This window comes from Rhododendron vialii, chromosome 11a, assembly GCF_030253575.1.
Source record: "Rhododendron vialii isolate Sample 1 chromosome 11a, ASM3025357v1".
NCBI lineage: Eukaryota > Viridiplantae > Streptophyta > Magnoliopsida > Ericales > Ericaceae > Rhododendron > Rhododendron vialii.
The window spans coordinates 37,265,591-37,288,812 of record NC_080567.1 but is presented as its reverse complement, the minus strand read 5'-3'; the positions used below and the strand labels follow the sequence as shown (position 1 = coordinate 37,288,812).

Genomic DNA, 23,222 nt, shown 5'->3' with positions numbered 1-23,222 from the left:
TTCTCCCACCAGTGTTTATATTGTTTTTCTCCAAGGAATTCTGGGCAAACCTCATGTATAGAGAATGGCCTGAGGACTCCACTGCCTTGTGCAGTGGGCCGAACCAGGAACGGAATCATCTGTCAAGCACTCAACTACAGGAAGCCGGATGAACCCCAACGCTAGAGGCGCATGTCTGTTAGGCTGGACCGAAGTACGGGCCAGACTCTACAGTTCAGGTCACAAGAGATGGTCTGAAGGTGAAACTATGAGAGTGATGTATGAGCCATGGTTTGTACTTTGTACAGCACATAGTGGATGTTGTATTTGCTGGTCATGAACGATTGGCAAGAGCACTTTTATCATGTAAGATATTATCTTTCTGCGATTACGATGTCGTCAAAGTTGTTGGAAATACATGAAATTCAATTTCAAATTTGTATTTTTTTGTTGACCTGACAATCAAAAGAAACTTCAAAATTTCAATTACCGGCTTGAATTTTGAAGAAAGGATGTATATATTGGACATTCCCCATCTGCGGAAACATTTCTTTGTTTCTATTGCTAATGAATTCACATGACTAAATCACAGTAACGTATTCAATGTTGCTTACGACATTTTGTATGGCATCTGTGCTCCAGTAAAAGACCAATCTGCCTCTGTATGCATAACCATTGGTGATGGTTGAAATTCTTGAAGGGTTGGCAGCCAAGTAAGATTTGCGTAATTTGTAATGCTTTGGAATTGGTATTCTTTGATATGACTTCCCCCAATTTTTCGGCACAAGAAAATGGAATTCTTATTTTTTGGTGCAGCATGACAGAGCCACAGGCAAAGTACTCAGCTTTTCGCGAGGCCAATTTTGGTCATGCCATTTTTGATATTAAGAAACAGACGCATGCTAATTATAGTTGGCACCGTAATCAGGATGGGTATGCTGTGGAAGCTGATTCGTTGTGATTTTTTAACCGATATTGACATTCTGTTGATGATTGTACAAGCGTCCAAAGATCATCATATCAACTATCAAGTCTATCGTAAAAACAAAAAGACGAAAACACAAAAGCACGGATGGCGTGGTACTGCTTCTTTAGTTTTGGTGTACTCTGCATTAAATTTTCCATTCAACTACAAGCATTGTGATTGAGAAGCTTCTTGTAAAATTTTGCATTTGCCTTTATAACTTATGTGTGATTTTATTTGCTTTCCCGATATTTGCAAACAGAAGCATACAATGACAATGGGCGTTTGTCTTTCATCCCCTAGGAATAAGTGACGGATCTTTTCACAAGAGCAATCTTTGATACATCTCCATGCAGTTCTTCAAAAACAACCAGTTGATTATGAGTTGGCTTCAACCATGACCGAGGAACATGGTACCTTCACACCCAAAATTTCATGAAATTAGCAGTGGGCTATCTAACCGGTTTCGTAAAGAAAACAGAAACAAAAATATGCTCTTCAGAATGTCTTTACCATCTTTGAGTTGGTTGCCCACAACCAAGTTGACACTTTGTAGGTCGAAATGTTCCAGAGTAGCTACACCCCGTGCAGTTTCCATTAGCTGAGAGAGTCCAATATCTCCCAATGTTCTGCCCGTTGATCCATACTTGACCTTTTCCCATGCTGCCCATGTCTAGAGCCAGTGGCTCCTCTGCATCCGGTGCATTGAAATAAGCCTGCAATACAAAACAGGTTAGCAGAGCAATAATGCTTAATTTCCTTTCAATCGGAATGAGAGTTCTATGATTCAGGTTAGAAAAGATCTTAAGATGAATTCACTGACAGGAAACGAAAAACTCAATGCCAATTACAAACACCAAATATCTTCATTTTGTTCTTAGGTTATCTCACTTCTGTTCAATTTGATCTGACGCAGCTCATCATTATTCAATGATCTTTGAGTCTTATTTTAGTTCAGCATTTGACTAGACACTACATACCTTTACATGTATGTGTTGTTAAAAAAAAACTACCTTTACATGTAACTTTCAAAAAAGGAATTTCTGGAGTATGGAGCATGGTCACTGAAGTAATTACCCGTGACAGAACATCTCAACCTTTACTTGGAAATAACAAAGAACTGGATACATTCCGTTCGATACCATCCTAATTCCTAACGTTAGCTAAATGTATACTATGAGAGGTGTTCCATTTTTCTGGTACCTTATACCACGTAAGGGGTTGTGGACTTCTTGCAAATAAGGATTCGGGCATCCAGCCAACAGATGAAACTTCAATTGGAGAAACTAGATTCATCCTTTCTCCTCGGAGCCCAACCTGAGGAATCAAGGCACTAATGAGGTGAAACTTCTAAAGAAGAAGAAAAACTCAAAAGATTATACACAAGTCAATAGGATTCATTCATTAACCTTGTATGACCATTTCTGCCAGGATAAGTCCCTCTTTCCCTTGTCTAGACCATGTAGAACAACTGGTCCTTGTACTCCTGTGTTCCATGTCTCAAAATGGGCCCCATTGTTCTTCAACAACAAACAAATCTTGATAAATTTCATGTAAACTAACAAAATAAATAAAAGACAGCAACTACTTCTGTCATCAGTTGCAGTAGTAGTTGAAAGCAAAAAAATCTATTTGAGAAATACTTTAAACAGTGAATAATATGATCGATGAATATTTTTGAAACTATTCTTGGTGTTTCCTATTCTTAAATGCAGCATATGTAGGCTATGTCGTATAGAATTCCTGCATTTCTATAAAAATTTCATTCTGATGCTAAGATTTATGAAACTAACCGGCAATCCAACAGCTACACTGAGAAGGGAAATTATGTTTCTTCCGGCATGTAGATTGACTTTTCCTGTAAAAGTAAATTTTCTATTCTTCCTAGATCCAAAAGCAGACCCTGTAGTTCAAGCACAACAGAACGATCTCTCAAGTGAAACGAAAAACGAAAAACGCTACTAAATTCTTATCTCTTCTTGATACTTTACGTGAGAACTTGCTGGAATTAATTTAATACTACTAATTTAAAGACACAGAATTCAACAATTTACCTGATAGGTGTCCATTCGCAAACACATGCAATGCATCACCAGCTGACTGCACAGTGAGCGTGATATGCTGGCCTTGACGAAGAAATGATTCGGATGGACTAATATCAACACTGGATTGTTTATCTTATCAGAAAACGTAACACCAATACAAGTTACGAAAATATTCTAAAATGCAATACTTTTAATTCCATTCAATCTCTCACCTAGTCGAGTACCAGAGGTAGTCACTGAAATCTCTGGTAACATTTAGTTGCTCCAATAGACCAACTATTCTAAACTCCATATCATCATTAGCAGAAGACAAATCTTCACTAAATGTTTCCCAAGAGAGAAGCTTAGCATTGGTTGGCAACATCTGCGTCTTGGATGTTTGAACTCCAACCTGCGAAGGACCATCTCATACTCTTGTAAAACTTCAGTATATGAACCTTAGTAGTAAATCAGTTAGCTACATGGAAACATAATCAATTCCGCCTTAAACTAGCAGTTGCATCTTTTACCTTGGCAGTGCTAAAGACGACATTTTTGCAATTGGGAAGAATGCTGATGGACCAAGGAGGGAGGTCATAGTACATGTCATTAAATCTAACCCTCGCAGCTGTCTGCGTATGGTAGTTGGAAAGAAAAGCTGCACAATCTCCTGACTTGGAAGAAAATACATGTGCCTGAAAGATGTTAATATCCCGGTCAATTTGGTCACAAAAAAGCAACATGAATGGTTTAATCAAGGAATAGAAGATAGATAATAGGGCAAGCTTCAAAACAAGTTCAAGAAATAGTGTCTTCTAGTATGCCAATGCCAGTAGAATTATTACAAGTTGTTCAAAAGCCTGCTGATTTGGCGAAAATGGGAACATTGTAGCATGCGCTCTTCGATTATCTGCCCTGGAATATGTTAGCTGTATAGTTGCTTTGGTGAGTTTGAATATTGGATTAGTGGACAGATTTACCAAGGGAACTGAAAAGAATAGGGCATCCAAAGAAATACATTCAACTTCATTATCTTCTTGTCTTTTCCTTTTCCTCCAAAAATCCATGATCCAAACACCTCATTAGAATTCATTCTCGCTCAAAGTTCGGTAAGCATCCTTGAAATTGAAGAAGGCGACAAACCTGTTCATAACTTCCTAACTTAGTAACGGTAGGATCAGCAGAAACTAACGCTCGCTCACATAGTTTAATAGCTCTATGCAACTCCTTCAGATGGCCATACTTAGGTTGCCTAATCAAGCCTGTCCATTTTGAACAATCAAGCAATTAGCTACAGACAAAAAAAACTCAAACAAATTTAAGAGTGGAGTTTTAATTTTTGTGCATTAGAAGTGTTAGGTTTTCTCACCATATTCATCAATAGGAGCATCATAGTCATAGCTGGTAGTGATGAAAGGGCCGCCTGCTGTTCTTCCAAAGTTTGTTCCTCCTTGATACTGTCGAAAAAACCAAGATTACAACTGCGACTACTGAATAAAGTTTGTACAGTTCAGCTGAATTAGATTTTAAGCTTCATTTTCTAGTATGTTTTCTTAGCAAATTAAGAAAGCTAGTCCCCATTTGACTCCTTTTCCTTAATTTTCTCACTAACCAAGCTCATGATCACAAATTCACAACAATAACTTTGTGTTTCTGTGAGCGACAATTCTCAACAATATGCTATTTTAACATAGTAACGTGCAGTCGACACTAACCATGTAGTAATTCACAAAGGAGCCTCCCTTTTGAATGAACCGGGCAACTGCAAATGCTAAATCTTCAACTGGACGCTGCTGAATGGGGCCGCCAAATTCTGTAAACCTTATAGATTGACCAGAGAGCAAGTAAATATGTCATCTAAACGGAGTAGGTTTGCAAGAGACCTTATCTAGCTTTTCAACTTACCAGCCAGTCCAAGCCTCAGTCCACATTGCAGGTTTGTAAGGTTTGTTTGGAGAGAAATAATCGCAATAGAAGCCATTGCACGTATTTATCTGTTACCAAGATTTTGCAAGTAACTCGAATTACATATTGGCTATTGCTAAGAAATTTCACAAGTGGACAGTGAAGTGACTAAGAACAATTTGCAAGAAAACTAAAAGAAGAATATGGCATAAAGCTTATTTACTCGGACAAACAAATCATACAAATGTAAACGGAGCTAAGCTACAGATAATTTTCATTTGTCAAATGCAGCGAGATTGATTACCACTGGATCCGGAGCATCATCTTGCTTGCACATAACCCACGGGACTCCTGTACCCAATTCAACTGCCAATTCCGCTGCCCATCTCATGTATGCACGACCAGCATTGGTGCTTTGTGGCCCATACTCGTTCTCAATCTGCCCAGATAAATGCATCCGACATGTGAAACAACGGTTTCTTACAGGCATTACGCATTGTACGTTTTAAGTAATCCCTTCGACAAAGAATGCTACAAAACATAAGGTGTACGGTTCGCTGGTAATGCCGTGTTACTAATTGTGTCTCGTTATTAGTCCGCTCAATCGGACATGACCTTATCTCATTAGTACATTGTCTTTTTTCTTGTTTCTTGCCTTATTTTCATATCCAAAAAGGATAGATATACTACTAGCACATTGTTAAAAGGAAAAGATAAAAAAAAAAACGATAACGCAGTAAAATATTGAGGGAAAGGCAGACCTGAGAGAGGATGATGGGACCACCTTGAGACTGAAACAACTTCTCATCCTTCATCATTTGGACAATTTTTTGGGTGAACCCCTGCATTGCTATCTGCAAAACCAAGAATCAATCAAAGTAATGGAAAAATTCATAGAAATTTGACTATTGATTAGTGCAGAGAGAGGGAGAGAGACCTTGAAGGGTTCATTATTTGTTCTGAAGCTGATGCCTGGAACATAATTCAACCAAACAGGAAAACCCCTAAAAGCAAAACAGGAAAAAATAAAAAACAAAAAACATTTGCATAAATATAAACACACCCACGGGTGGTTGCCCCAGTGGTTCGGGCGGATGCCTAGGTTTTGGGGTAATCCTTAAGGTCTGGGGTTCGATTTTCCACCGGGTGAGTACCATACAATAAGTGGAGGGCCGTGACTGGTGTAATCGCGCTAGCTCCCGGAGGTTTGGGTTGCGCGGTCGGGTCCAATACAGCTCCTCCATCGGAAAAAAAAAAAAAACCTAGCAAATATGAAAACAGAGAAGTAATCACCCAAAATTCCATTCTGCACAAATGTAAGGCCCAATTCGCAGATGCACATATAGCCCTGCTTTCTGGACCATCTTTATGAATCCAACCAAATCATATCTCCCCTCAAAATTATACTAAAAACCCACAAACAGAAAAAATTAATTAGATTCTCACCAAGAAACACAGAAAAAAAATTGAGGAAAATGAAGTTAAAAAAAACTAAGTACATTGCCAGCTGAAGGCTCATGAAGATTCCAAAACACGTATGTGTCAATAACATCCAAGCCTCCATCTTTGGCCTTCTGTATAAGACCTTCCCACATCTGGATGATACCAAAAAATCGATTTACTGAAACGTTTTGCCAAGAAAATGTTCCAAATGGAGCTACATTTTCTGGGGAAAGTGAGGGAAAGTATTTCGGACCTGAGGGGTGCTTCTTGGGTAGTGTATGGAGCCAGAGAAGAGAATTCTCTTCTGCCCATTGATAATCAGTGCCTTATTATCGTAAGTAACACTGCATTGTGTTAATTGGACTTCCCAAATCAAAAACAAGCAGAGTAAACACCATTTGGAAGCAGAGTTAGCTTCCATTTCTAGAGAGAGAGAGAGAGAGAGAGAGAGAGAGGTGGGGGAAGGAGAGAGAGTATATTTCTCCCGTGGAGGGAAAGCAATTCAAGGTGGTGATAATAAAGAACAGAGCACTGAGACCAACTCAAAAGTCATAAAGAGAAGTGGGAAAGCCAAATATTAAGGCCGTGTTCGGCTGAGTACGTGTTAAAGAGGTTTAAAGAGGCGTTTCGGGAACTACGGTTGAGGTTTTAAAAAAATCAGATTCAATATCTCATTTTATTTGTATTTGGCAAAATAAACTACCCAAAATAGTTTTTTTTTTTTTTTAATCGTGTGGTTTGTTATTACGGAATGAAGTTGAATTTTTTTTTTAATTACTCGGGATAATCTAAAACTTGCGACTTTGATCCTTCCGTTGTACAATTTTGGTCAATTCTTCTATCATGTAATGTTTCAAAATGCACGTCCATTTTGAGAACTCTGAACAGTTGCGATAGATGGTTGATTTTAATAAAAAGTACTTTTGTTTTGATCTTAAGGGCATATTAAATACTCGTCTACTTAACAAGTGAGAATTTAATAACCGAAATTCAATTATGAGACGGATGAGTATAAAAAAACTATATGAGATGGATGAGTATAAAAAAAGTAACGAATTGAATGATCAAAATGGACACTTATTATCCTTTTTGTTTCTCAAAAAAAATCACAGAAAATATAGTTTTTAGTCATTCAGTTTTCATTGAGCAACCAGCACATAATCTTTATGTGGTACGTATAATCTCTCATGCTCATGTGTTTGTCATAACAGAATCTTTCATCAGCGTACTGTATGACAGAGATGTGGGGATCGATGCATGTACAAAATCCATATCCATGAGAGAGAGAGATGGACGTGGGGATGTAGAGATCGGATCCCTTAGCCGACCCCATCCGGACAGGCGCCTATCCCACCCTTCTCAGTCATTGATTTCGTAAATCAACGGCTGAGATGGATCGAGCACTTCTTGCTCAAAACAACGTCATTTTGGAGTAAAGAGTGCTCGGCCCTTCTCAACCGTTGATTTGCGAGATCAACGGTTAAGAGGGGGTCGGACAGGCCCCTGTTCGGACAGGGGATCTCGTGGCGGGGATGTATGTATGTATGTAACAAGTTCCAACAGCTATTAGATGCTTTGATTTTAGAAAAAAAAGAAATGAAAATTTAGATGCTTTGATTGCTTGTGAAATGAGCGACTTAATTCCCCAACAATAACACATTCATTAGCTCATTTTTTTAAATGAAATGTTTGCGTAGGATAATAGGAAGCATAGGATAATAAAGAAAAAACAGCATAGCAAATTGGGGCATCCATCACATAGGATGCTTGTACATGTAAGAGTGGCCTTTTGAAAATTAGGACTCGTGTGACCCCACACTCCAATACCTTTCCCACATGTGAATGAGAGCCATTTCTTCAAACCCTCTTCACTTTAATATTTGTCCACACACTACTTTGAAGTATAGTTTTCTCACCTAAGGGCTAGCTCAAGTATAGTTTACTCCCTCCGTCCTAATTTACTTGTCGATAAAAAAACTAGTTATATCTTTAAATTGTTAATAAATTTTATATCCAATATGAATCTTGTTTGATAGATTTCGATTTGTTCTATAAGACAATATTTTCAAAATCACCTAAAACATTATAAATTGCAAAATATAATCAATTGAAAAGTGGCACGAACTTCCAAAAGTAACAATTAAATTGGGACAGAGGTAGTACTTTATTGGGATGAAGTGTAAACTTGGGCATCCTGAATTCGAAATTTGGCAACCTCTTGGGGTCAGGTCGTAAGAAAAAAAAAATCTATTGTGAATCCCCTAATACCAGCGTAGATGGCCAGCCTTCAACCGGACATGGGAAGAAAATAATTGAGGTGCGGGTAAACGGACCTGGAAAAAAAAAAGAGTTATAGTTGCCTCTGCACCATTTCCGTGACTCCCTGTGAGGACCAACGAACAAACCAAGTGACAAAATAGGTTCAGCAATGAAAGTTTGTTCACGAGATTTTTGTCTAGATTCTTGTATATGACTTGTCTCAATGTTCAATAAATACAGTATTTTGATGCTTTTGATTTATGTCGCAACCTAGACTGCACCTTGTTGGATCCGGGTTCGGACCTCTTTAAAATGTATTTACACCATCTTTTAGTCCGGCTATGGTTTGGAGATGTTCGATCCGAGCGCTAAGGTTGTGCCACGTCTGCACTTTTTCGCACATTAAAGGTCTGAGTTTGTCCACCATTCGCACACTCGGAACTAAATCGGAGCAAAAAATCCAATCAAATGTTAGATGGGTCGATGAGTAAACAAATCCAACTCTTTTGGCCAACGATTTGGCGTGCTTTTTGAATATTTTGGTCGTCTTAATGTGTATAAATTTTAAGTGATTCAAGACAAGATCACAAGATGCAGAAGAAATGAAAACTAGTGTTTTCCATAGCTAGCTAAACTACTCCTAAAAGGGTAAGAAGAAGAAGAAGAAGAAGAAGAGACAAAGCAGCACAGCATGTGATCATGCTTTTTCTGGCTGGCATTCTTATTTTTTTCTTGGCTGTATACTTTCCTCTTGAATAAGGAAGTATTTGTCAAATGAGCTAGCTACCTGCCAAATGAGCTATGGCAAGCAATTGGCAGACAACGTTATATCATGATCTTGATCTTCTTCTCTCTGTAATGATATTTTAGGGTAGTACGGAGCCATGGAGGCTAGGGAAAACTCATGCCAATGCATGCCCATCCCTCATCATTCATGCAAAATATCTATAATGATGTACCGTGGGGCGGATGTAGGGAGGTGCAAGCGTCGGCCCGGGCCCGGGCCCCTGCACACCCTCTCAATTATCTCTCTAATTGTTTTCCAAGTTCTCTTTTAAATTAATTTGGAAAAGTTCTATAAGATCGGTCCTGTAAGTCTCTAGCTAGAATGAAAGAAAAGTTCATAAAGTTGCTATACAATGTGTGAAGAACACTCCTAAAATTTCAATTATAGACTATTTTTTGGTTGTGGTTATAAAATTAATTGCAAATATGCATATATGTACACAATCTCGTCTTCTTCTCAAAATTAGTAAGTAGCAAAATTTATCTTATAGACTATATGTTTTTTTATTAATGTAAAAATATATGTGATTCGGACCCCTACTGAGTACAAATCCTGTATCCGCTACTGGATGTACCAACCTACAGCAAGTAAATTAACAAAACGAAAGCAATACACCTCTAATCAAACAAGAAAAAGAAAACCCATTAATTTCTTTCCTTGAGGTTAAAATCTCAAATTTGTGTTTGGATTTTGTAATAACGTCCAAAGAAAAGGGAAATGATAGGAAATTTAGAAAAACCACTTTCTTCTATTTTCATGGCATGCAATCAATTAAACACCACAAAAGTAGAATTATCAACTTTTCGCTCTTTCTTGTATTGTTTATTATTATTTCTACTCTAAGCAAGTGGACTCATAATATTATTTCACTCTAATCAAACGGACCCGTAAAGGAAAAAGTTGTATCAATCACAGGAAACCAAGGCTTCTAATAATGGAAAACCCCTATGATCACTCATGAATGCTCAGCCCCAACCTCAATTCAACTTATTCTTTCCCCAACTTCTAAATTTGGATTATCGATGACAGGCAAAAGAGTGGCTGTGATATCAATTTTATTCTCTAAAGTTGCTCGATTGTCAATTGAAGTTGCTCGATCTCTACAAAGTTGCTCGTTTTGATGTAGTATTTTAAAAACGGTAAATGATATGTAAAATCTCCCTTCGATTTATTCTTCCAAGAACTTGATCACTGTATAGAAACCTCATCACGTAATACTCATGCACCCGGCACCCAAAAATTTCTCCATCTTCATGGCTTAGTTAGAAGAGGTGGGACAATCCCGGTACAATGTTCGGCTTTTTTACTAGAAAACTTCTACCTTTTGTAACTTAATCTTAGAGTGTATATACTGAGGGTTCCAATTTGAAGTCAAACAATTAGCTTAGCAACTACACAAATTTATGTTTGATTGCCTTCTTTGTTCTTAAAGCAGCTACACAAATTAATTGACAGTACCGTGACAAGGTAATTTTATTCCTTAGCTGTTTTCAAGCCTCTTATCTTATTGTATTTCTTAGTTTGTATTTCTACATAATTTATTGGCGTTAATTTGGTGGGATTGGGAGATGCTGGAGTGTCCCATCCGGCCGCTCGTTTTGACACGGAGGGCTTGTATCTAATCCGAATGCATAAATGTCTTGACCGTCCGTTGCTCGGATTAAGATCCGAGCGGGATGTTGCCCGGTCCAATTTGGTGATCACTGTATGCTGAAAAACACTTTTGCTCTTCAAGCTCTAATAGTGCTCTCTGTGAGCATGCATGTAAACCATTCTTTCTTATTATATACAGTAAATGTAAACCATTTTATGCTTCTTCTTTTTCATGGACCATTTGCACATGTGATTATGAAGTTAATCAACTATCAATTACCAAGAAAAATCACAAGTGTCCAAGTATGCGATGGAATAAAAATATCACATGCCCAATGTCATTAGTTTATTAAAAAATATTGTTAACAAGGAAAATATAAAAAGATCAACGAGTATGTATTAGTTGGGAAGTATTTGTAGAGAATTGGAGAATTAATTGCTCATTTGACTCTATATTTGTAGCAATTTAATGCTATATGCTATATCAATAAACATCCGCATGGTTTTTTTTATAACCAAGTGACTGACCGCAGACTCTATATAAATATTTGTGTTGGGTACGCATTTTCATTGATGTGTATCATTTTTTTTATTTTCTTTGGTGTTTTGGATGGTATTTTGATTCAAGTTAACTATGTCAATGGATAATGGGTTATTAGATTTCGCATGGTTGAATTTGTTGGACAGGGAGTTGATATATTGCACGCGATTTCAGTATTTATTTGCGTGTGCTGATTGTTTGAGTCGTGCCTTCAGGCACGGATGTGCTATTACACTGATAGAGAACAATAAAAAGGACCTATGTGCTCAAACAATCTGCGTTCTTTTTAACTTATAAATCTGGAACTTATTTTGATATTTTTTATATTTTGAAACTTTTTGTCTAGGTTTTTGTTTTCATTTTTGGGATTAACCGTTCATCTCGACCATTCGAATCGAAAAAGTAGAAAAATATGGACCGATGTTGAAAATATTCAAATAAGACGACATTTTAGACATATAAGGCAGTCATTTGATACTTTTTTTGTCTTTAGTGAACTTTTTTTTGCTTTCGGTAATAATTTTGTACATTTTAGATGTACTCCTCTCGTTGAGGCTAAATGATTAATCCAAAAAAATATCACCCAAATCCTACAAAAATTTAGAAAAGATGATAAAACACAAAACAAAGAAAAAAGTTAAATTAAAAAGAAGCAAGCCATAGCCCAAACAATAATCCATTCTCCTACTGTTTCCATGGTCCTAGTAAGAGAATTCAGAACCAAATCATGAATGAGTTTACAATTCAACAAGTGTAAAAGAAAAATAAAAGAAACAATTAACCAAAATTCTGACTGACTTGCTGGCTTTTTTTTTTTTAAACGGCAAAAAAAATGTGAATTCTGAAACCTTTGTCACTTTCCTTTGATCAAGTTCGTTCAATCGTCAACTTATGTGTTTGTTTTCACTATTGTTATTTTTAGTTCATAGTTAAAATACAAATCACAATTTTTGTCGACTAGGGCAGCCTGGTCAGGGTTTTAGTCAGTTTAAGTTTATTTAGTTTTCCTATAAAAATACACAAGCCTATGTGGGTTCGACATCGCACTTACATAATTATACTTCGCTTATGAGTACTTTAAAATTTTACAACAATCGTGGTTCAGCAACACAGTCAAACCCTCAAATTCTTCTCTCTCGTACTCGTCTCAATTCCAACTCTCTCCCAATCATTTTTCTCTGACTAACTCCGCAATACCACCGCCGCTGCCAGCGGCACTACCTCAAAATTTTTAGGAGACAGAGGGTGCAACAATTCGGAAGAGGAGAAGATATTTGTACAAGTCCGGGGCCAGAAAAGGACAACGTCCATTTATGGATGGGAACCTATTCCTATTATAATTTGGATGTAATGTTTTAAACTTCTCTCTCTCCCTCTCTGTAAAGAAACTTGAACTTGAAGGTCACCAAATGGAACTTCTATAATCCAAAATAAAAATAAAAAATCAAGCAAGATTATTAAGCCAAAATAAAAACTCATTAGCTCTAACTGTACTTTACTCCATTTTGAAGTAAATTCCAAAGGCCAAAAACACTGATCGGTAGATTGGGCAAAAGTTAGTACTCTCCCATCCCAATTTTTTAGTCCCTCGTAATATTGTAATATTCTAACCGAGTAGAAAATTGATTATGTTTTTTAATTGTTAATACTTTTTATATGTAATATGAATCTTGTTTGATAGATTTTAATTAATTATTCTAAAAAATATCTTCAAAATCGCCTCTAAGATTATAAATTACAAGATATAATCAATTAAAAAATGACATGAATTTCGAAAAATGACAAATAAATAATGACGGAGGGAGCACTAAAAGTTGCACTGAAAATCTTCAAATTAATTTTAGGGAATTGATTTTGTCACTCCCCTTTTCTCTAATGTCACTCCCATTCTCTCACAAATTAAATCATCTAATAAAGACAATGGGGAGTGGCATTAGCAAAAATAGGAGTGGCATAATCACTCCCCTAATTTTATTCTCCAAAATAACTTAACACCGTAACTCTAACTGCTGTCAAGAATTTGGGACAATTTATCAAAGACAATAATAACAACAATAATAATCGAAGGAAAATTCCATAATACCATCCCACAACTTTATTCATTCACTATAACCCCATCCTGGAAAGACATCTCCAAGCACTAGACCATAACTTACACACAACAGATTGCCTAAATTCTAAGGTTCTTCAAAATTGCACTGAAAATCTTCAAGTTAATTAACACACCCGATCTATAGAGGAATCAAACCGAAGCTACGAAAAAAACAATAATAGAATTAGGACTCGAACCATCTTCGAATCTGTCTAGAACCTTGGTTTTCACCATCCGTTCTGTCAGAATTATGTTGCGAAAACTTGGCTCGATATCGCTCAACGAGCACGTCCAGTTTGTCCACCACATCTCGCCCTAAAGGGTCTTTGTTCTTGTTTCTTTTCTTTAAACTAGGACGTTTTTGCTGTTCTTTCTGATCAGGCAACTTCCTTTTTTTCATGGGCACAAGACCACCCTCTAAAGATGTGGATTTAAGAGCATTCATTGCCTGATCTTCACTTGGGTGAGATTTCTGATCCTTGTGACTCCGTCCATGTTGATTATTCTTTACCATTTGTCTTGAGCGATCCTGTTTTAAAACTGACGTGAATTTGTTTCCATTTCCGCTGGTGCGATCACTTTTCTGCTTCTTAGAAGTTCTGCTTTCTTCAGCGGCAACCCCTCCCGGTGTTTTATGCTCTATTCCATCTCGTTTTATAGTTTTAGGAGCCTTCAGTGGGTAAGCGTTGCCTTCATATTTCCGTTTTCCGGAAATCTTGTTTGGTTGGGCATCAGATGTTTGCAAATCACTGTTTTGATGCACGCCTTTTCCTGCATCACCATGTGAACCCTGTAGTTGTGCTTCAAACCTACTTTTTCGGAGCTTCAGCGTTTGAACATTATCAAGAGCAAACTCCACAATTGGACGATGCTCTGAGCCAAAAGTTTCTGAAAAATTGCACAAATGACCCTTTAGCACTTTCACCACATATAAGAGAAAATTCAGACAACCAAATAAATTACATGTGTAAAGGGAGAGGGATCAAGTACTAATTGTGTAAGAATGCTTAACACCCCTAAAATAGCTTCCATATTTCTCACATCGTCCCATATGACATGAGATTGAGAGCTATGTCATTTGTTTCTAGTTTTCCAGTAATGAAATCGTAACAATGTTAAGGAAATATATGGATGGATTAACTCTTGATCTCCAGTTAGACTGTGAAACGTCACAAGCATGAAGGGCATACCTTAAAAAGATGACACAATAGGTTTTGCAAAAGGTTCTAATTGCAATTTTTTTCTCCGAGGTGTGAAAGATTGAAAATAAAGACCACACAGACCGCATAAACAGATCCCACCCACACCAAAAACCCACTAATATCCAGAATGTCTGAATGTGCATCTAATCACCAAACTATCTTCATACGATCTGATTGTTTTCAGCTCTGAACCAATTACTGGGTGTACCAAAATGATGTGAATAACCAAACGAACAGAACAATATGCCAATTTCCCACTTATAAAGGAAACAAATTACCAGGATTATTGTTAAGAACTCTCAGAGCCACAAGTGCATGTTGATGCTCTGAAAACTCAACAAAAGCAACTCCACGTGAATGGTTCTGCTTGACAACCTCTCCTTTCTTTGAATCCTTCAGAAACTTTATCTGCATGAGCAGCGAAGTGAAGGGGAACTGTTATCATGTGAACAGAATTATGCAGATGGTAAAACTATAGGCATTGATTACTCTCCAGCTGACCTGTCGAATCACAGGTTTTTGCTTCGTAGCCCGGGATGTAACTGCATCTATACAAAGCTTCTTAAGTTCTCTCTCAGTCAATGACTTGGGCATATTGTACATGATAAGTCTCGTCCTTGAAACATGGAAGTTCGGGGATTTAAGCTTAATCGTCTTGTTCCTTTCCAACCTGTGTAGTATGCATGCATTAAACTCTAGCTGTGAAAAGTGAAATTCCATAAAAGCAACAAGAAGCACATCTGACGTGGATAAAACATATCTCGTTAGTTGTTGCATATCCCTTTTTCAGCTGTTTTCAGGGATACTCTCAAGATTCATCCTTTTCTAATTCTAACATATCTTTTTCCCCAACCCCCAAAAAAAACTGATTTCGATAAGAATCTTCCTAAAGAAAAATACCAACTTATGTGTTTTTTTATTGGCAAACAGCAACTTATGTTGTGAAACCTTGACGTCAGATCTAACCGGACAACCCGTTTGGGACACCCAAAATGCTATATTGGACGGCTAATTTCTATTTTTCATATCCAGGGAATGTGTTGGACAAGCCCAAGGAGTGATACCTTGTATGTTAACTAAAAAAAGTTGAAGCAAAATATACTTTTTTTCTCTCTTGATTTTTACCACGAAAATAAATAATTACAAGGCTTTTAGTACTTACATTTGACGCTTAGACATGTCGCTAGCTGAAACACCTTCAGCAGCTGGAGTCCCCTCAACTATAAGACCTTCCTGGAAATAAAACAAATCTGTTAAAAAAAAAGGGTAAATAGCACGCTTAAATGATCACCTGTAGCCCAATAAAATTGCAGAAAACAACAGCCTGACAACAGAGAGAGAGAGAGAGAGACGAAAGTGGAGTCACATAACTCACCTTTGCCAGGTAAAGGTTGCGGTGGTCATGTTCCTCCTTTTTGGTCTTCTCCAGTTGCTTATTTTGAGCTGATTTCTTGTCCAAAGCCCTCAGAACTTTCAACTGCCTACCTTTTACAAATATTCCCAAACCAGCTGCAGCATTGGCTGCTGAAAATGCTGCATCCACAGCATCAACTGTTTTGAACTTGAGAAAAGCAGTTCCTTTTGGTCGCCTAATATGGTAAAGATAACACAGCATTCCAGTGATTTACCGTCAAACAAATAAATATAAAAACTAATATTTGAAATGAAGGATAAAACATGCTACTCATACTTGGTGATTTGATGAAGAACAGGGAAGACAGATTGCACTTCCCCGAATCCAGAAAAACGTTGTTTCACCTCTTCCTTATCAATGTCGAAAGGAAGGTTGCTTATGAAGATTGTTCTCAACAAGTCATCTTCTCCATCTCCCTCTTTGAAATCTCTCAGTTTAATTTTTTCGGAATTATCTGGTTTTGTTATGCCTGACACATCAGCAGACTCGTCAGATGGCTTGTTTGGTACATCATTCCTTTCATCATGCTTGCTTTCCTTGGGTGGGTCTGAATCATAATTGAGAGAAGTAGATATTTCTGAAGTTGAGGATGAGATCAAATTCTTTAGAATTTTTCTTGCAACATCTGCTTCCTCATCAAAATCAAATTCAGGAGGGATGTCTTCTTTCCCTATCACATCAGGGTCATCAGAAGCACCGTCACCCCCATTAGATTGTTGGGAATTTTCACCACTACCCACATCATCATCCTCTAAATCATCACTACTACCATCATCACCCTTCCCGTCTTGTCCTGTAAAACACAAGTTATGCTTCAGAGACATGCAAAGCTATCATCCTAACTTCACAGTAAAAAACATCCAGACACTTTGGGTAAACAATCTACAAAAAGGAGTGGATTCAGTTGAACACTCCGATAGAAGCATTCCAAGAAACTACTCACACAAGCCATAAAGTTATCAGAGCATGAAAAACTGCAATGCAACAAAAATGGCTGGAAACAAATGCATTAAACAGTCTAATTATTCTACGAAATAAGAAGTAACTCAATATAGACCTAGCAGAAGGTTGATACTTGATATGTTAAGTTGTTAACACACAATTGAATACGGTAGAAGACAATTGAGTACTTTTACCATCTTCTGAAGCAACAGTCTGAGAACCAGTTGCATAAACTTTCTTTGGAACAGCCCAATCAACTGCAATGGGTCTTTTACCAATTTTCTCCCCATTAAATTTCTGAATGGCCTGAAAAGTGGGGTGAAAGAAGATGAAAAGAGTAAAACTATAAAGGTGTAACCTAGGAGAACTCTAAAGCTTTCATGGCATTTGGTGTAGATCACATGTAAAGATACATACATTTTCTGCTTCCTGCTTGCTCGTGAACTTAACAAATGCAAACCCCTTTGAAAACCTGCAAAAATAGCATAACCAGTATAAACAAATGAGGAAATGAGGAAATGACATCTAATGGACAGCAAAGAATGACAGTCAGACTAGAAAATGTACCCTGTCTCAGAATTTGTAGGAATAAACACATCCCATATAAAGCCTGCCGATGAGAACATATCTTTTATCTCGCTAACAGTAGCCTGCGCTTACAATTTGTAAGCATATGTATGAAACCAGTGATACATAACATTGATATATGAATGCAAACATATGTATGAAAACAGTGATATTGTTGATAAAACCAACCTTAAAAGGAAGATTTCTGACTATAAGCTTCCATTTTTGAGTCTTAGAGCCCTGGTAAGAAAGCGAACTAAGATATTAGACTCACTAAAGCATTAATCAAATAGCAGGCAAATGCTTACCATGTCGGCATGTCCATATCGAACTCCTATTAAAACCTAACCAAAACCTAGATCTAGATGATGGTGGCACAGTCTCCAGCAGTCATCCAATGCATCAGTTATGCAAAGTATGTGTGGCAATATTTATCACCAAACTTAAACTTATGTAAGTGTGTGTGGCTGCGTTCTTTTGGCCTTAACTTAAACTTAGCTTATATTTTCTCCCCTTTTGGAACTTAAATGAAAATAAGTTAAGTTCGACCATTCTTCTAAACTTAAACTTAATTGCCTCACACATACAATTACAATATAAGTTAAGTTCAAGGATGGGAAATAAGTACGAAGAATGGACTGAATTAAAAAAAAAAAAATTTAAGTTTAAGTTAAGACCAAAAGAAGCATTAACTACACTCTAAGGTAGGTTTTCATTTCAATATTATAGAACCAACATTCTTACGTACCATAAACAACTTCCAGCATCCAAATGGACTCAAAGTGCCGGATTAAACAAATTAACACGCAAGTTCTTGGGAATGAGAAAGAAAACCAAAACACTTGATAACATTGTTCACTGTTTGAAAGCTATTACAGTATGTTAAGCAAATTGAAATCTTAACAAACAACAGTGAGTCTCTTTTAATAGGACAAGAACATAAATTGAATACCATCAAAAAATCCAGGAAACATTACCTCTCCACCTAGTTGTCTTGCCCAAACAGATCCTCCACTAATCTCTTTTTGGTGCAACATAGCAACACAAGCACGAGCTGATCGAACACTTGTATAAAGTACTGATGAAGCATCCATTTTGCACCCATCTCGAGAAAGCCCTGCAACAATTTCACATGTTTGAGGCCTCTTAATCATTCAACTCCATAGTATAAGTACAGTGGTCCCGGATTCTAGCACTATTGGCATAATTAAGAAATGAGAAGTATAAAACAAAGTATTGGCATTATTAAATGAATTACATCCTTCAACATGATAACTGAGTCATTCAGTGTATTTAAGCAAGATATAGGTAGACTCAGCTTACGTGAATACCTAGAAAGAAACAAAAGACATAATACGGAAAATAAGGGTCTCATCATCAGGTGAAGAAACAGCGGAAATGACCTCACCATGGTATTCCAGTTCTTCCTTTGGAAGAGGGTAAGTAGTAGAACATACAGTACCACACTCCCTCACACAACCGTGAACTTCCTCCGCCATATCAGCATTAAGAAGCCCACCCAATATGACTGTCCTAGCAACCCTTTTTGACATCAACACAAACACATAATATGAGAATAACGCAACAAATACAATAACAGAAACGTATCATAGAATGGTTCAGCAATCGCCACCCGCATAAATTATAATTTTACAGTCAAATGTTCCAGCAATAAGCAAGCAATCCACTTAGATTACAATTTTGCTACCAATCCTTTTCAACAGTTAAAGTGAATAATCCATTTTATGGACATGTAAATGACAAATCTAAGCACCAAGAGCATTGTTAAAGAGTAGATCATCAAACCTAAAGCTAACACGAAGAAAGATATTAGAAATGACTACATCAATACTCTTCCTCACCCACCTTGTACTTCAAGATCTTCGACATGAAACATAAAGCAGAATAGTCAATAGTTAGGTACCTCTGCTTATCTGAACCTATTCCTCCAGTAGTTGTACCACTCAAAGCTGTTGTGACTTTCCTAGGTTTTGCAGATTCAACTACATTTGGAAACAACACAACCGTCAAATAGTGGATGATAACAAAAAAAAAAAAAAATTATGGACATATTAGTCACAACAAAACAACCCAGTACCTTTATCTTCAGATTTTGAAGCTTGCTTATGCTTGACTACCTCAGAAGAAACATCACCCTTCTCGTCCTCTGTATTTGTAGGATCTTCTGATAAAAAGATCACAGTGAAAGGAAAATTTAGCACCACCACTGGAAATGTGAGCCAGCTCAGGCATGTCTAAAAGCGAGTAATAAGACAATGACATAAAACTTAAAGATCAAGAAACAAAAGCGGGTCTGATCAACCTTTATTCTCTTTTGATCGACGTTGCTCAAGTGTAGCACGCTGCATAGCATGTTTGACTCCGATTTTCCGGCCTCCAACAGATAAACCATTTTTCAGCTCAATAGCTCGGGTCGCATCTTCTGTAACAGCACTAAAGTGCATGCAAAATTGTGAGGGATTAAAAGGGGAACAATACGTAAACAAAGCAAAACAAGAAATGTATTAACCAAAAAGCTGCATAACATCAAAGCATTGCGCCATGAGACATTGGGAAGAATTCAACTAACCACTTACATGAAACATTTATGATTGACAAAAAAGAAGGAAGAGGAGGTATATCCCATAGGATCCTACGTACAAAAGATACAATATGTCCTAATGAAAAGTCATGAAAACATAACTGCATACCAAGAAACAAAATAAGTTTTGCTTTGCCATGTTTCTCTTCCTATTCCAATTAACATACTTGCATTCTGTTACAACAAAAGTCCGAAATGTGCAAGAATGTAGCTAACTCGTTTGGAAACTTGTTCCGTCTTTTTTCTCTGATTCCGAACTGCTATGCAAAATTCAGAGAGTTTTATTCTAGAGAAACCTCTTTCACTTTCCTAATAGAGAAACAGAGGAACCCGATCATGAACTACCTGGGTAGAACATGTTACCCGAAAATGCCTAATACAAAAGCAGGCCATGCAGCTTTATTACTTAAACACTTATCCAGCCAGGATCAGGTAACTTTGAACTTAATCCGGCTAGACAATTACAAGTCGGACTTCAGATTCATAGTTGCCAATATTCTCTCATTCAGCTCTTCTCAAGTCATGCAAATTATTAGGTCCTAATACTTAAAACAAGATTTGGTCAGAGTTCTCTACTAATGCACTCCATAATTGCAAACTAATTTTCAATGAATTTAAAAGCATACTGATTTACCCAATATCCCAAATCGACACAGCAATGCGAAAAATGCAAAAGTCTCAAAATTTCGGAAAAGAGAAAATATGGCATACTGTGCACTGGGTGAAAACAATGATAGGTATAGAAGGCATTGCAACAAGTGTAATTTCTCATTCTGGTCGGAAAACCCTAACATAAATAGTGAATCAAGGACAGAAAGCAAGAACTTACAACTGTACGAAACCAAAACCACGGTGTTCAGTGGATCCTGCAAACACAAAAAAAAAAAAAAAATTTGAAGAACTACGATTAGTATTAGTATTAGTATTAGTATTAGTAAGCACTGAACAAATTTAATAAACCATCAAAATGAGCTAGAATAGAGCCTCATTGACGAAGCCCAAAAGTCCAAAGAAAACAGAAAACAGAAACCAACATTTTGAAGTCACTTATTAGCTTTGACAATCAGTTTCCTAGCTCATCACATTGCAATTAAAAAAGTTTCTTTTCTTTTTTTGTCTGTCTTCCCCACAATCAAAACTAACCATACGTGAAAAGACACCATTTCAAAGAATTGAACACGAACAACCAAATTACTGCTGAAGGATACTACCTTTTTTGGCAACCATAAAGCATCGTCTAATTGGGCCGACTTCACTGAATGTTTCTTCCAGCTGAAACATCAAAGTTTCCAACACAAAAACACGTTCAATACCAAAACGCATGTTCAAACAGAATACATCATTATATGTGTCATATATACGTATAAAAATATGTAGAGAGAAAGAGAGAGGAGGTGCCTGAGAGTTGGTGAAAGAGTAGGGAAAGTTGCTGACGAAGACGGTGTTAGGGCAGTGTTTGTGTTGGCCATCCTGCTGGCTCGTCGTCGTCTTCTCCTTCGCCATCGTTCGTTTGCCAAGGGAGAGAAACTGAAGAGGAGAGCGACCTAGAGTTTTTCTGGCAGCCATTTATGGGCTTTGCAAACAAGTTGGGTCGGGCCTATCGGACATGTTGGGTTGGGCCTATTGGTGCGATTAGACCCGATTGTTACTTTTTCTGGTGGACTATTTTTTTTTTAGTATTTTGTCTTTTTGAAATTTTTTTCAAAGTTTCGTACACATTTTTATAGGAGTGCATTTCTAATTTTCTATTGTCGAGATGAATCTGAAAATTTGAATATTTTTAAAAAAATTGTTAAAAAATTTCAAACTCCACTTAGCCTTGAGTTGAAATAACTTGACTAATCCGAGCAAAACAAAAGAAAAAACTCGACTTGAAAACTTAACGAAACTATAAGAATTTTTTGCGGTTAGCTTGTTTGGAACCCATGAAAAAAAGGAAGAGAAAATGAGAGAATATAAACTAAACGGTGTTTTCTAGTAGCTATCTATATAGTCAAGTTATTTCACTAAACTAAAAGTCGTAGAAAATGGGTTGGGTTAGTAGAAGAAAATGTGTTTGATGTTTTATTTTAGTGGAAACGACTTAACTTTTGACAAAAAAAAATTAGTTTAGTATGAAAAACTTAAACTAAACCAAAAAGTTGGAGTGAAAAAAATTGGAGGAAACATGACCTAAAGGAGAAATTATGGAGAATATAAGTTAGTTAAGTTATTAGTAATTTGAGCTCAAAGTTCAATTTGGATCACACACCGCTTTCTTAGTAGAGGCTTGGGTTCGAGCCTCATGAGAGATGGATGGTAGTGGTTCAGGGCTATGGACACCCTCTAAACTCCCTATGAACTAACTTACTAATTTTCCACTAATCTCCGCTGATACATGGAGTATAAAATATTGGAAAGGAAAAAAAAAACAAGTTATTACGAATTTTTCCCGTGGGCCAAAGATTGCCAAGGCATTTGTAGTTCATACATCCTTTAAGGATAAAAGAACGGGCCTCGGGCCGAACAAGTTACGGGCCGAACAAGTCATTTGATCTTCAAAGTAGACACAGTACGCAGACAACCTGATTTGGTCACTCAGGTTCCATTCAGTTGTCGAAAATATTGAATGAATAATTGGTTTTCAGGAAAAGTAAAGTGAGGGGAAGTAAAAGAAAATGAAATTTATTTTCTGTGATCTCTTGACAGAATCTTGCAAAAAACAAGAATTTCTTCATTTTGGCAAAACATATTCTGCAGGAAAGTATTTTTCAATAAAAAAGTTGAAGCAAATCACAGAGAAGTTGATTTTTCCATCATTTCTTATCATTTTTGTGCAGCTGAACAGGACCTCAAAGTCATCTTTCATACAGATTTGTTTGTAGAGTATGCTCACAAGGTTTTTCAACTCGCTTAAGCTACCCATATT

At 37.0% G+C, this 23,222-nt stretch overlaps 2 protein-coding genes across 5 annotated transcripts; both read right to left on the bottom strand.

Moving 5' to 3' along the window:
- Window positions 1–1,052: 1,052 nt before the first annotated feature.
- Window positions 1,053–6,859, bottom strand: LOC131307965 (beta-galactosidase 3-like). Its single transcript, XM_058334745.1, has 18 exons — window positions 6,569–6,859; window positions 6,372–6,467; window positions 6,166–6,278; window positions 5,810–5,876; window positions 5,634–5,726; window positions 5,177–5,311; window positions 4,873–4,961; window positions 4,683–4,788; window positions 4,337–4,424; window positions 4,111–4,229; window positions 3,498–3,662; window positions 3,201–3,379; window positions 2,998–3,107; window positions 2,737–2,846; window positions 2,353–2,463; window positions 2,147–2,260; window positions 1,457–1,659; window positions 1,053–1,360 (listed from the first exon to the last, which is right to left on the bottom strand). Exons 1-18 carry the CDS (start codon window positions 6,734–6,736, stop codon window positions 1,243–1,245), a joined length of 2,184 nt encoding a protein of 727 aa, XP_058190728.1. The 5' UTR covers window positions 6,737–6,859; the 3' UTR covers window positions 1,053–1,242.
- Window positions 6,860–13,524: 6,665 nt separating this feature from the next.
- On the bottom strand, window positions 13,525–21,868 carry LOC131307963 (uncharacterized). Of its 4 annotated transcripts, none has more exons than XM_058334740.1 (18): window positions 21,713–21,868; window positions 21,526–21,586; window positions 21,144–21,180; window positions 20,036–20,166; window positions 19,811–19,897; window positions 19,637–19,715; window positions 19,121–19,254; window positions 18,690–18,829; window positions 17,902–17,952; window positions 17,713–17,795; window positions 17,563–17,617; window positions 17,334–17,451; window positions 16,480–16,996; window positions 16,165–16,378; window positions 15,952–16,022; window positions 15,291–15,459; window positions 15,068–15,197; window positions 13,525–14,475 (listed from the first exon to the last, which is right to left on the bottom strand). In XM_058334740.1, exons 1-18 carry the CDS (start codon window positions 21,815–21,817, stop codon window positions 13,772–13,774), a joined length of 2,886 nt encoding a protein of 961 aa, XP_058190723.1. In that variant the 5' UTR covers window positions 21,818–21,868; the 3' UTR covers window positions 13,525–13,771. The 4 variants fall into 4 exon arrangements, with proteins under 4 accessions (XP_058190723.1, XP_058190725.1, XP_058190724.1 ...); XM_058334742.1 differs by having other exon boundaries at window positions 17,340–17,451; XM_058334741.1 differs by having other exon boundaries at window positions 19,811–19,894.
- Between the last annotated feature and the right edge of the window lie 1,354 nt (window positions 21,869–23,222).

What these genes read in the sequence shown, in the direction of transcription:
- LOC131307965 (XM_058334745.1), bottom strand. Translation starts at nt 6,736, where the DNA reads ATGGAAGCTAACTCTGCTTCCAAATGGTGTTTACTCTGCTTGTTTTTG. An exon ending in TCGTCTTTAGCACTGCCAAG is followed by an intron (nt 3,380 to 3,497) that starts GTAAAAGATGCA and finishes GGTCCTTCGCAG; the next exon opens with GTTGGAGTTCAAACATCCAA. An exon ending in GGCAGAAATGGTCATACAAG is followed by an intron (nt 2,261 to 2,352) that starts GTTAATGAATGA and finishes TTGATTCCTCAG; the next exon opens with GTTGGGCTCCGAGGAGAAAG.
- LOC131307963 (XM_058334740.1), bottom strand. Translation starts at nt 21,817, where the DNA reads ATGGCGAAGGAGAAGACGACGACGAGCCAGCAGGATGGCCAACACAAA. An exon ending in TTCAAAATCTGAAGATAAAG is followed by an intron (nt 19,716 to 19,810) that starts GTACTGGGTTGT and finishes TTCCAAATGTAG; the next exon opens with TTGAATCTGCAAAACCTAGG. An exon ending in GACATGTCTAAGCGTCAAAT is followed by an intron (nt 15,460 to 15,951) that starts GTAAGTACTAAA and finishes CATACTACACAG; the next exon opens with GTTGGAAAGGAACAAGACGA.